We start from the raw sequence: 12,207 nt of genomic DNA on the forward strand, positions 1-12,207 counted from the left end.
TACACTAGGAAGAAGCTATCTCACATCCTGGGTGGGAGAGATCAGGCACATGCAACATTTCATTATGGTAATATACAGTTAGGAATTGTTTCTGAAGTTTTCTATCATCTAAAAAACATCTATGTAGATTCTAATATATTTAATGGTAAAAAACTTTTCCTCTTACTAGAATTAACTAACAAGATTTGTAATGTGTAATGAGGACTGGATGAAAATTGATTTGATTTCGCTGTAATGACTTTAAAACATCTCAACATAAAAGTGAAATAACAATGCCAGTCTAAATTATTCAAAACTAATAAAACATTAGAAACACATTGACAGAAATGTTTGTGACCAGCCCAAAAAGACTAATAGCAAGTGAGAAGTTTATCCTAAAATTTGTATGGAAACACAAAGGACTTAGAGCATCACAAACAGTGTGGAGAATGAAGAACAAATTTCAATGATTCAGATCATCTAGTCTCACATTCTATTATTGTGAAGCTAAGAGTCAAGGTCATGTGATACTGGCTTGAATACAACAGTATTGTATTGATACTTACAATTCAACAGCATAGAAATAATCCCTAAAATTATGATCAATTAATTTTTAATAATATTTTCCAGGAAATACTAAAGAAGTATAGTTTTGTTTTGGTTTGTTTTCTGTCTGTTTTCTAATTATTTGTTTGTTTGTTTTTCAACAAACGTTAACCGTTGTGCATTTACTTAAAAAGAGCACAGGCCTCAGTCATACAGCGAACTAAAAATTACTCAAAATGGATCTATGACAGGACTAAAACTCTATCTGCTTCCAGAAGAAATTATTGCAGAGAACTTTGAAATTAGCATAGGGAAACATTTTTATATACAACATCCAAAGCAAGATGAATTAAAACCTTAGTGATTAAAATTTTATCACGATTTAAAATGCTGATATTCAGAAAATGTCACAGAAAGTAAAAAGCCACATATTCTGAACAGATTAAAACATTTATATCGTATGAGTCATGTATAGAATAAAAGCTTCTATTACTCAATGACAATAAGGCAACCCAATTTTAAAAGAGGGACACGTTTACTAAGTGTTTCATCAAGTAGCCAAAATAATGTCAATCAATGTGTGATAGCATGGGCAGTGTTAAAATCCACTTGTGAAATGATAATTAGAGCCAACGAAATGCCACCATCGTCTATGGTACTAAGATGATTATACTAAACGTTGTCCGTGTTAAGTTTTGAGAACAGAGAGTAGTTAGACTATTTCTGCAGTGCTAGGTGTGTAAAGTGGCACCTTCATACAGGACTAAATGCCTACAAATAGTTAATATCATTACGATATATCTGACCAAGTAAATGAAAATGTTATCTATAAAAGATCTGCACAGCGCTATTTGGAGAGTCACTATTTATAATAGATCAAAACAGGGAATAATCAAATGACCATTAGCTGCTAAAGAGAGAAGAGTAAGGTGTAGCAACAGAACCGGGCACGACTGAAAATAAGAACGAAGAGACTGCCAATGCATGGCTGCACTGGGAAATCTAAGCAGAAGCCCAGGGCCAGCATCCCACAGTGCATGTATCTGAAACGTCCAGAGAAGGCACAGCTTTAAAAGACAGAAACCATAGGATAGAAGCACGTCAACGTTGGCTTGGCTCGCAGTGGGAAGGGTGCTGACTGCTTTTAGACATATGGGCCTTTTAAATTAATGAAAGTATTCTAAAACTGGAGCACAGAGTGCTGCATAATTGTGCATATTTATTAAAATTAATCAAATTGCACATGCAGCATGAGTAGTACATACGTATTTATATTTAAAGATGCATTACTGTTTATTTTGTTTAGGGTAATATGTGCAGTTTTACCTTCAGTCGTGGGTACTAACAGTGCTATACCTCAAAGAATGACAAAAATTATAAATATTTTAAGAGTTAATTGGCAAAGTCAAACATCTTTGTTGGAACAAAATAAAGAAAACTTTGTATAATTTTGGATTTTGTTTTATTTTTTTTCACCTATAATATCCATAGTTTCCCTGAGAATTTAAGTGAAGTCCTTTGTTTTTTTTTTTCTCAAGTACATGATGACTTAATATCAAAACAGAGCAATAATAAAATACACCTTCTGGAAATATCTACAAAGGTTTTTCCCTCTAATAACCAGAATTATTTGAAATTATTACTGGTGAAATTATTTCATTTATTTATACTCATCAATAATTAAATTTCAAAGGAAATAAGAACCTAATTGTAAGTGGTCAGCTAATGTCCTGTTGCGGGTGCATTACACATCTTAAAAGTTCAGGATTTTGCAGGGGAAAAAAAGGCTCCACTTATGAAAAAGATTTCTCTTGTTGATAGGCAGGAAATAATGTGACAATTAGGAAGAAATTGCCGCAGAAATTCCCAATTGAAAAGTGGGCATATGCAGCAGAAGATGGAAGGGAAAATTAATGTCGGTTTCCATTTCTGTGCTCTCAGAGCAGGAAGAAGGGTCTGGCCAGTCCTATAAGGTTACACATCTAGCTTTCAGTACTAACCCAGGAAAGGCCGAGGTGGTAAGGATCCATACTTTGGAGTACCCTGTCTGTGCTTGAGGGTGGTTGTATATAAATGTGGAGCCTACATCACTCTGTAGGAATGTTGTCACCAGGGCATAAGACAGTAGTGAGGCTCACTGCTGTGGTAACCATTCTCCCAGCTGCACTCTGTTGTTGCTGTTCCAGACTCCACATTCTTCTCTGGGCTAAAAAGCTTCTACTGCACCCCTCCCCCTAACATAAAAACAAACAAACAAAACCATTGTGCTACATTCCTTTGTTGTCTTTGGGCTTCTTTCCCACTTACTGGGAGAGAACCAAGTAAGCAAGGTCATTCAAGATCCAGACATTCTTGGTCTTCCAGGGAATGGGTCTGGTATGCATAATCTTTCCTTACTTTCTTTTGTTAGATTTCTCATATGAGTTACCTCAATCACCAACTTCAGATGGATCTCATTTCTCCCGTGCTTCCTGTTAGTATAAGGGCACTGGTCTGAAGGAAGCTGAGAGTGGAAAGTTTCAATATCTGCACTCTCCACTCGAATTTTCCAGCTAATCCTCTTGGGTGCCGGTGAGACCCTCAACATCACCCCGACTCAGGGGGTTCCATTGGTCACAGCTTACTGTACCAATGTGAAGATTTGTACAGCAGGTCTTTGATGACTCCTCGATGTCATTAAGCACGTTAGACTCATTACTAAATTCAGCCCGATGTAGCTCCTTGGTCAGATCTCAAACCTTTCCTGGGTGTAGACCAGTGTTGTGTCTGTTTCCTGTAGGTTTTAGGGTTAGGTGGTGGTGATCTATGTTAGGTGTGAATCAAATATTCATTAAAACAGCTGTTTGATAAAGCAAAATTCTTTACCCACTTGCGATCTCATCTGGGTTAAACAGCAGCAGCGGCTACACAGGCTCCCTGTGCTGTGCCTAGCCTCTTGGACGGAGCAGACCTAGCCTCTTGGATGGAGCAGAATACCCCTCTTGGTCCACGGTATACACCTATGTTGTGGGGAGTGAATTCAGGGCAGACTCAGGGAGACAGAGCCTCCCACAATGCTGTCAGCAAAACCATCTGTAGATCAACAGAAGCTTCTATTAATCTGACATTTTATTAACTGTAATTAAAAAATAACCATTTCATTAACTATCTTAAACGTCAAAACATAAGACTGATGAATACTTTTATCTACAAGAAATGCAGTCTGAGATACGAAGGGACTCAGTCTAGTCCCAATTCTAAAATGTATTCACTTCATCCTGACAGCTGGGAAGAGAAAAATTGCTGAAAATCTTACTCTCTGGTAATTCAAGAGCACCCCACCCTGACCTCCTAGGATGTGGCTGTGGGCAGGACAGCCCTAGGACTTTTGTCTTACTGAGGCAATCTCAGGTAGCCTAGGCTGACCTCAACCTTGCCATGCAGTCCAGGGGGACTTGGATTTCAGATCTCCCTACCTCCCTACCTCCCTACCTCCCTACCTCCACCTCCACCTACAGGATTGCAGCTTGTTGGGTTGCTAGTGGGATCACACTATTATTCCTGTATTTGTGTGATGGGGATTGTGCACAGGACTTCCTGAAGGCTGGGTGAGCACTTCACCGACTAAGTTATCCCCACTCTCTCCCTGCCCCCACCTTTCTCTCTTGTCCATTCCTCCCTCCCTTTTTTATTTTAACGCATTTACTGAATCTGCTCCAATTTAGAATTGCCCTGTGATCTCTCAAAAAGGGGAGTCCGGGTCAGATGCCCACTGCGTTCATTTTTGTCTCCCGAGCCCCGCCTGCTACTTCCTCTACAAGTAGCCCAGGCTGGGCAGCTCTTTGCAGAAGTTCCCTCCTACCCTGGTCGCAGAACCGGCTTTAGCTTCAGGGATCCCTCCAGCAGAGCGCAGTGAGGTCCAGCTCCAGCTTCCGGTGCCCTGTCCCTAGGTGCCGCTTTGTGGAGAGCTGCCGCGCCAGCAGGAGCCCAGGTGGAGTCAATGAAGCGCAGCTTGAGGAGGGTTCTGCGCCCCGAGGAAAGAAAGGAGGTCCAGGGCGTCGTCTATCGCGGCGTGGGGAAAGACATGGACTGCTCCAAGGAATCCTTTAAGGTACTGGGGAATCGGTGGTCTGGAGCATGCTGGGGCTTTGTGAAAGGCGAGAGGCTGGAAATTTCCTTGCGTGCAGTATTCTGTCACTTCGCACTCAAGTTTAGGAAGCACGGCGGGTGGAAATGGCAGGAGACAGTATCAGTGTACCCAGCACCTGAACTGCTACCTGCGGTCCTCTGTTTTGCTTTCTTGTTTGCATAACTCCATCTTGCCAAGGGATGTGTTGGCCAGAGAAGATGTTCCCCTGAAGTACTTTTGATGTTCTACAGAATTGGAATCCAGGGACTACAGAAAGCCAGGATACATTTGGAGTGCGTGTAGTTCCTCTTCAACGTTTAAGCAGATTTTTTCCTTTGAACTGAAGTAGAACTACTGCAGCTGGGGATCTGGTAGTCAGATAGCGATCCAACAAGTGTGTTGGGGCGGAAAAGCATTTCTATCTAAAAGTGAAAAAGAGAACTTGGCACTTGCAAATGATGCCTGTTGGAGACAAAGAGGCGAGACCCGGTTAGAGACCGCAAGGGGAGACCTAGTGAGGACCAGAGGTCCGCTGTGGGGATTCTAATTCTCAGTTCTCTGGATGTCTGACCTATAAGAAAGTCGCACTCACTACCAATTTGATGCTGATGCTGCAGCCGCTCTGAAGGGCAGAGGCAGGCTATTGGATGTCTAGAAAATCATTAGCGTTCAGACAGTAAGAAGGGACGGGCTCTCATGTAATGCCAAGGTATTATTAAGTGTGGCTTTTCAATCCTGTGAGAATTCTTCTCCACCACGAAACCATGTTAACAGATCCTTACACATTTGTTTCTTTCGGAGGAAAATGAAATATTTGTGCAAACACAAACTTTCATGGATCTTTCTTTAACTTACAAAAATATGAGTTTACAGAGCTCTTGTTTTGATTCATACATGAAGCAAATTATTAGAATACTTTTCAATTCGGTACTTGGAAATTTACCTCTTTTTTTAAGTAGCCGCTTCGCAGCATCCATTATGTGGAACACATCACGATTTGTCTAACTACTTACGTACTGATACACACTTAGGTCATTTTTGTATTTTGGGTTTTTTGTTTTATTTGGCTTTGATGCTTTTATTTATGACTGTAAATGTGTTCTCAGTTTTGTGTCTATTGGTAGCTTGGTCCTAATAGAGGCAGACATTATCCAACTGCTTTCTATGCAGATACCACCATGACTGTGAGTCAGAAGCACCCCACCTCACAGAAACCTGTGCACCTCCAGATTCAACACTGGTGCCCATCCCACTTAACCTCAGCCTTTCGCTTTAGTAGGAAAAACCGCATCATGACTGAATTTCAGTATTAGGTGCTATTGTTATAATTAATATGAGACAGAAAGAAATTTTAAGATTTGAAAAAAATTCCTCATGTATGTTCAGTTTTCTAGAGATTTGTGGAAGAATTTCTTGTATCTAGTCTAAATGTTTTCTTTTAGTTATTATTTTAGTATCTTTAGTTTCATTGATTAAGTCAATAAATTAACTCAAGTTAATACTTTTTAAAAGTACTTTGGGATTTGGGTCTGAAGTCTTTAATTTGAAGGGCTTAATTTAGAACTAACTTCCCTAAAAATGAGCCTGTTGTCCTTAAGAGAACCACAGAACTCAAAATTCAAGAGCTTAGGGATTACTCAAAACAGAAAAAAACTAAACAGACTAAACCTATAAGTTAATCCAACAAAGGGTTAAATATATAAAACAGAAAGAAATACTGAAGCCTCATTGCAGTTCCGGGAGAGCACTGATATTAAGACGAGTTTTTAGTGTGCTTTCCAGACTTGGAGATCTGCAGCCAAGTAAAGCATTTGTCTACATTATTTTCAAATAAATAAATAAATAAATAAATAAATAAATAAATAAATAAATAAATACTATTACAAATTCCAAAATAAAAGTATACTACAAGGCAGTTTTATTTTATATAATAATTTATCTATGGGCATATCAGGCCCATAGATTTAAGACAATTTCTTAGTGCCTGTCAGGTTCTGAACAGAGACAGTTTAACATCCTTTATGGGTTCATGGGACATGTTTGAAGGCTGTTTTAGCACCGTGAAGTCAATAGTATCTTCTGCACTTCTGAACCTAGTTCTTCTTCTAAAGAGTGTGGAGGGTCTATGTCAATTACTTATTTCTGAACAGACTTGTAAATTGCTCTTTTGAGCGTTGGTGATGGGCAGTTATTATCTAAAGAATATTAAGTGCCAAAATGCTTTCAAATTTATTTAAGTGAGCACTTTCTTTGCTAAGGCAGGGCACAAAGAGGGGGAGGGACCCTTAATTCTTCAGAATTTCAGTTTAATTGTTGAATCTGCGTGACTCTGAGTTTGACTGGATACCTCTGTCCTGTCCCATAGTCAGTAAGGGACCTTGGAATTGGAATTGGTTTTTGCTTAGAAAGTGGCACATTTTTGTCACTGCCAACATAAAGGGGGCTTTATTTTAAGTTCTACTCTGTGACAAGAGAAATAAAAATCAAAATTGGAAATTTAGAGATTTTTAATTTATTCTGTTCTCTTGTTTATAAGTGAATTAATCCTAATATGCTAACTTCGTCTCTGCTTTATTTGATAGCTTTCTTCACAATAGTAAGAAGGGTCGAAATTTCCTGAATAACAAATCAGATTGTGAAAGCTATCTTCCATGACAAAGGGGACCAGTTACAGGCATAAGAGAATTCAAACAACTTTCTCTATTGGAGGGCGACTACTTCTGTGGTTTGAGGGAAAATAAAAGTATATCATGCTGCCTTGGTTCTATGAAAAGCTACTTGTAAAGCATTTGGTTTAAAAAATGCTTTTTATTAAAAAATGTTTTTTTAATCAGTTAGTTTATTTATTTACATTTCAAATGTTATCCCCCTTTTGGTTTTCCCTCCACAAAGGCCCTATCCTATCTCCCCAGCTTCTATAAGGGTGCTCCCCAACTCCCACCTCACTGCCCAATCATTCCCCAATGCTAGGACATCAAGCCTACACAAGACCAAGGGCCTCCCCTCCCATTGATTCCAGATGAGGCAATCCTCTGTTACATAAGCATCTGGCGTCATGGGTTCCTCCAGGTGTCCATGGCCGATGTTTTAGTCTCTGGGAGCTCTGGGGGGTGGTGTCTGGTGAGTTGATATTGTTGTTCTTCCTATGGGGTTGCAAAACCCTTCAGATCCTTCAGCCCTTTTCCTAACTCCTCCACTGGGGTCCCCATCAATATGATGGTTGGCCGCATGTATCCCCCTCTGTATTTGTCAGGCTCTGGCAGAGCCTCTCAGAGGATAGCTACACCAGGCTCCTGTCAGTAAGTATTTCTTGGCATCAGCAATAGATGGGTGAGTGGCTCCATTTCTCAACCAGGGGCTGTACCAAATCTCTGGATCTGGTCTCTACAGGTTCTCCCCCCCCCCTTTGTTGGATAGTATCATCCCTGTTGGACCCTAGGAGCTTCTTGCTTTCCTGGCATCTGGGACTCTTTAGTGACTACTCCCAGTTCCTCATCCCCCACTGCTACACACCTCTGTTCAATTCCCCGAGCCTATGTATCCCCCTTCGTCTCTTCCCACACCTGATCCTGCCCCCTACCTCCTTTCCTATCCCTTCTCTCTCCCTCCCAGGTCCTTCCCTCTACCTCCTGTGATTATTTTCTTCCCCCTTTAAAGTAGGATTGAAAACAATTTAGGCAAATGTTTTTAGTTGTTTGTAAATCTGGAAAGTACAATGCTAAATAATTTGAATCTTGACGCTACTCCAGAACTGCAGTGGACTTCTGTAAATTCTTCCTGTTTTGTTTATTTAAATTTCTAGGAAACTAAAGGCCAAGTACCCTAGTGTGTATAAAAGTCTGCAAGGGGCAGAGCGGTGGCTCAGCTGGAAGAGTACTTGCCTAGCATGGTTGTAGACCTGGGTTTGAATCCCAGTATAGAATAAACTTTAATGATTGTATACATCTGTAATTTTAGCACTGAAGAAGAAGAAATGGGACAGTCAGAAGTTCAAGGTCAATCTTAGCCATATAGCAAGTTTGAGGCTGTAGAACTAGAGTTTCATAAAGGTTGCTCATTGTCAGAGTCTGGATGTGCAGGGCCGGACGTGCCTGAGGGAGAGCCAGAGATAGGACTTGCCAAACCAGCTATCAGCCCCAAGGACACTGACCATCCTTCCTTCCCCAAGGACACCCTCCCCTTCCTTCACCCCCCTGAGTGAGATGAGCCACCCTACCTGCCTGCTGAGCTGCTAGATAACACATACTCCTTGCTGATGTCATTTCGCGCCGAAAGTAACTGTGCACCATTTGAATTGACCAATCATGTGTAACCTCGCGAATGCCCCTTACCTCCCCTATATAAACCCCCGAGTCTGGAAGCTCGGGGTCGATTCCTCTGTCTCCTGTGTGAGATACGTGTCGACCTGGGATCCCGCTAAGACCCGGGATCTCGTTAATAAAGCTACCTCTTGCTGTTACATCAAGAATGGCTCCTCGTGATTCCTGGGGGTACCCCACCCTACGATCGGAGCGAGAGACGCGGCTCCCCGTTTAGGGATACGCTCTTTCATTTGGGGGCTCGTCCGGGATCAGAGTGTGACCCCCTGGAACCCCGAATGCCACTTGGAGGTACGTTGGTGTGAGTGTTGAAAGCGGCCGCTGTGTATGTGTATGTATGTGTGTGTGTGTACGTTGTGCTTCTCATACTGTGTATTGTGCCATGGTCTAAGGTTTAATTTGGGTGTGCTCGGGTGGAAGGGCTTCCCACCCCGAATTTGAGTGCACCCCGTTTTCGAGTACATCTGGGCAGATGGGTTTCCTGCCCCGTATTTGAGTGCACTCGGGCGGAAGGGTTTCCCGCCCCGGACAGACAGTACACTTGGGCAGATGGGTTTCCTGCCCCATATTTGAGTGTACTTGAGCGGAAGGGTTTCCCGCTCCGGACAGGCGCCTGTGAGTAGAAGGGTTTCCTACTCCAAATAGTCTTTTTCTTTCTTTTTTTTTCCTTTTTAGAAAGCGCACCGGGGGACGCCCCAATCGCGCAGGCTCTGGGACGCGTGAGAGACGTTCCAAGAGCCGAATTTTGTCGGGAGGACCCGGCAACAGACAGTCAAAAAGATCTGACTGTGACTTGACTTCGGAGGTTGCGTTCGGTTGCCTATTTGAGTATAGGCATGGACAAGTGTGCTTAGATGTGTTAGTGTCTATTGTCTGTATTCTGTTTCTGTGTTTGGTATCCCAGAAGCGGTTAAGCTACAGTTTGGGCCAGGTACTGAAGGTACCAGGCATCTGTGGAAATTGGTTATAGGATGCTTTGTTTTAGTCTTGCTTGTCTGGTTTGTTTTCTGTGGTATTGTCGAGTGTCTTTTTTTTTTTTTTTGGCTTTTGTTTCGTGTTTGACTTTGGACTGATGACTGTGTTTGAAATCATGTTTTGCTTTGTTCGTCGAAGAGTTTTACTTGGTCCCCTTAATGCTTAGTGAGTAAGAAACTTAATCTTATGGACCCCGCTTTAGTGGCGGTGTGTTGGTTGATAGCCAAAGTTAATTTTTAAAATAGTGTTTTATCTGTGCTTGTGCTCGTAGCACACAGTAGAGGGGAGCGAAATTAGCTGCGGAGCTGCTGCAGCGAGCATGGGGACTTCTCAAGTCTCACCCAATTTTTCTGGCTCTTCAGGAGCTGTTTAAAAGGAAAAGGCTTAAGGTAAAAAGAAACACTATAGAGAGATTTCTTAGTGAATTACTACACCTTGGTTCGCGATCTCTGGGAATCTCACGGTGGACAGCTGAGATAAGCTGGAAAAGGATTTAAATTTTGCTTGGGAGCAAAGAATCTTAAAGGCGGAGTTTCAGCCGGTATGACACTTAGTGCGTAGCTGCCTAAAAGATCAGAAATGCTGTTAACAGGCTATAAAGGGGGGGGCAGGCTGTGTTAGAAATGCTACAGGAAGAATGATCTAAAAAGGCTGAGAGCTAGGTGGGGCTATAAGGAATTTCTGACATTTGCTCACAGTAGGAGAGTGCTCATTTAGAAAAGTTCTTTAAGGAAGCCTGCCTTATCTGCTGTCTTTATTCCAAGGGAGAAGTCAGTCTCCAGCACTAAATTACTTGGCAGTGCCCAAGGTCAGGATTAATGTTTTCTTTTCCTTGGGCCCTTTAAACCCAGTGAGACAGTTTGGTAAAGGGCTACTACTGAGGTCCTGATAGCCCCAGGTGAACTGGTTACGATTCTTTTGTCAGCCACCTGGCATCTAGCAACCAGGTTCTTCTAACCATTTCTCCATCCTTTTGTTATTAGTTGTTACTAAAAGCCTAGTGTCATTTGGAGGCTGGTTCTCTTGAGAGGCAAAGCAACGGAGCTGACACTGAAGAGAGATAAATGCTGTTTGCCCTCTTCAGTAGACCTCTATTCTCAAGATTCTCTTGTTTTCTCACCATCCCATTTGAGATGCTTGTTAGTAACTGTTACAGGTCTTCTTTACCACCGAGGAAAGACGGAATCCTACTAGAGGCCAGAAAAAAAATGTTCCAGACACGGATAGAAGGCCCTCACTTCTGCCTGCTCTCTTCAGACGCCTGAAGGTAAGGAGTGCCAGGTCTGCCGCCAGGCTCCAAGGGTGGGTCTCTGAGGGGCTGGAAAATGCCCCACCAATCTGGCTAAGATAAGGAAAAGATATGAAGAGAAAGTTACAGAAATTTGAAGGGTTAAGCTAAGTCACTGAGAGAGTTATTGTAAGTTGCAGAGAAAATAAGTTGATGCGTGGTTCAGGGTCTGTGCAGAAAAGTGGACAGCACCTAATAGCTGTAGAAGAAGATGCAGAGAGACTGAGAAAGAAAGAAAGAAAGAAAGAAAGAAAGAAAGAAAGAAAGAAAGGAAGAAAGAAAGAAAGAAGGAAAGAAAGAAGGAAAGAAAGAGAGAGGATAAAAAGAGCAGGAAGCTAGGGCAGAAAAGAGACAAAAAGAAGAGGAAGTTAGAGAGCTAAAGAGAGATAGAAGACAAGAGAGGAACATATACTGGCCACAGTAGTTAGGGAACCTAGGAAGATAGTACCTGGCAACAGAAGAGAATTCCTGGCTAAAGATCAGTATGCCTAATGCAAAGAAAAAGGACACTGGGTCAGGGACTGCCCAAGAAAGAACAAGAGGGGCCACTGGAGAGCTTCTTGGTCCTAGAGTGCTGGCTACAACGGCCCTACTTTCGTTGCCAAGGTAGGCCAGGGTGTCGCCAAGTATTTAGAGGTCGATTGGAAATTACATTGTATTTACAGACCTCAAAGTTCAGGACAGGTAGAGTAAATAAATAGAACTCTAAAAGAGACCCTGACCAAATTAACCATGGAGACTGGCGCAGACTGGGTGACACTCCTTCCCTCTTGCTCTCTTCAGAGCAAGAAATACCCCTTCCAGATTCAGCCTTACCCCCTTTGAGATCTTATATGGGGGCTCAGGCCCCCCCCCCCCGACTGTATTAGATGATGTTACTGAACCAACATGTCATAGTGCCATAGTAATAATGATTTGTGTGCCAGGCTAAAAGACCTACAGGTGATACAGAAAGAAATCTGCTCACAGCTGACAGCAGCCTATGACCCGGA

The 12,207-nt window shown here is 42.1% G+C and overlaps 1 protein-coding gene and 1 long non-coding RNA gene across 3 annotated transcripts in view; one reads left to right on the forward strand and one right to left on the reverse strand.

Annotated features, from left to right (window-relative positions):
- Window positions 1–1,970: 1,970 nt before the first annotated feature.
- LOC148005614 (uncharacterized) lies at window positions 1,971–5,152 on the reverse strand. Its single transcript, XR_015620101.1, has 2 exons — window positions 4,367–5,152; window positions 1,971–3,597 (listed from the first exon to the last, which is right to left on the reverse strand). It is a non-coding gene; the product is annotated as an uncharacterized LOC148005614 (long non-coding RNA).
- Window positions 4,054–12,207, forward strand: part of Trpa1 (transient receptor potential cation channel, subfamily A, member 1) — a 54,447-nt gene continuing 46,293 nt past the window's right edge. Inside the window, exons 1-2 of one of the 2 annotated variants that reach the window (XM_087548612.1) lie at window positions 4,054–4,112; window positions 4,455–4,615. In XM_087548612.1, the coding sequence (XP_087404738.1) occupies window positions 4,505–4,615 (111 nt within the window). In that variant the 5' untranslated portion in view covers window positions 4,054–4,112; window positions 4,455–4,504. 2 annotated transcript variants of the gene reach the window in all.

Source organism: Rattus norvegicus, chromosome 5 (genome assembly GCF_021556685.1).
Source record: "Rattus norvegicus strain SHRSP/BbbUtx chromosome 5, alternate assembly SHRSP_T2T, whole genome shotgun sequence".
In the NCBI taxonomy this organism is placed as follows: domain Eukaryota; kingdom Metazoa; phylum Chordata; class Mammalia; order Rodentia; family Muridae; genus Rattus; species Rattus norvegicus.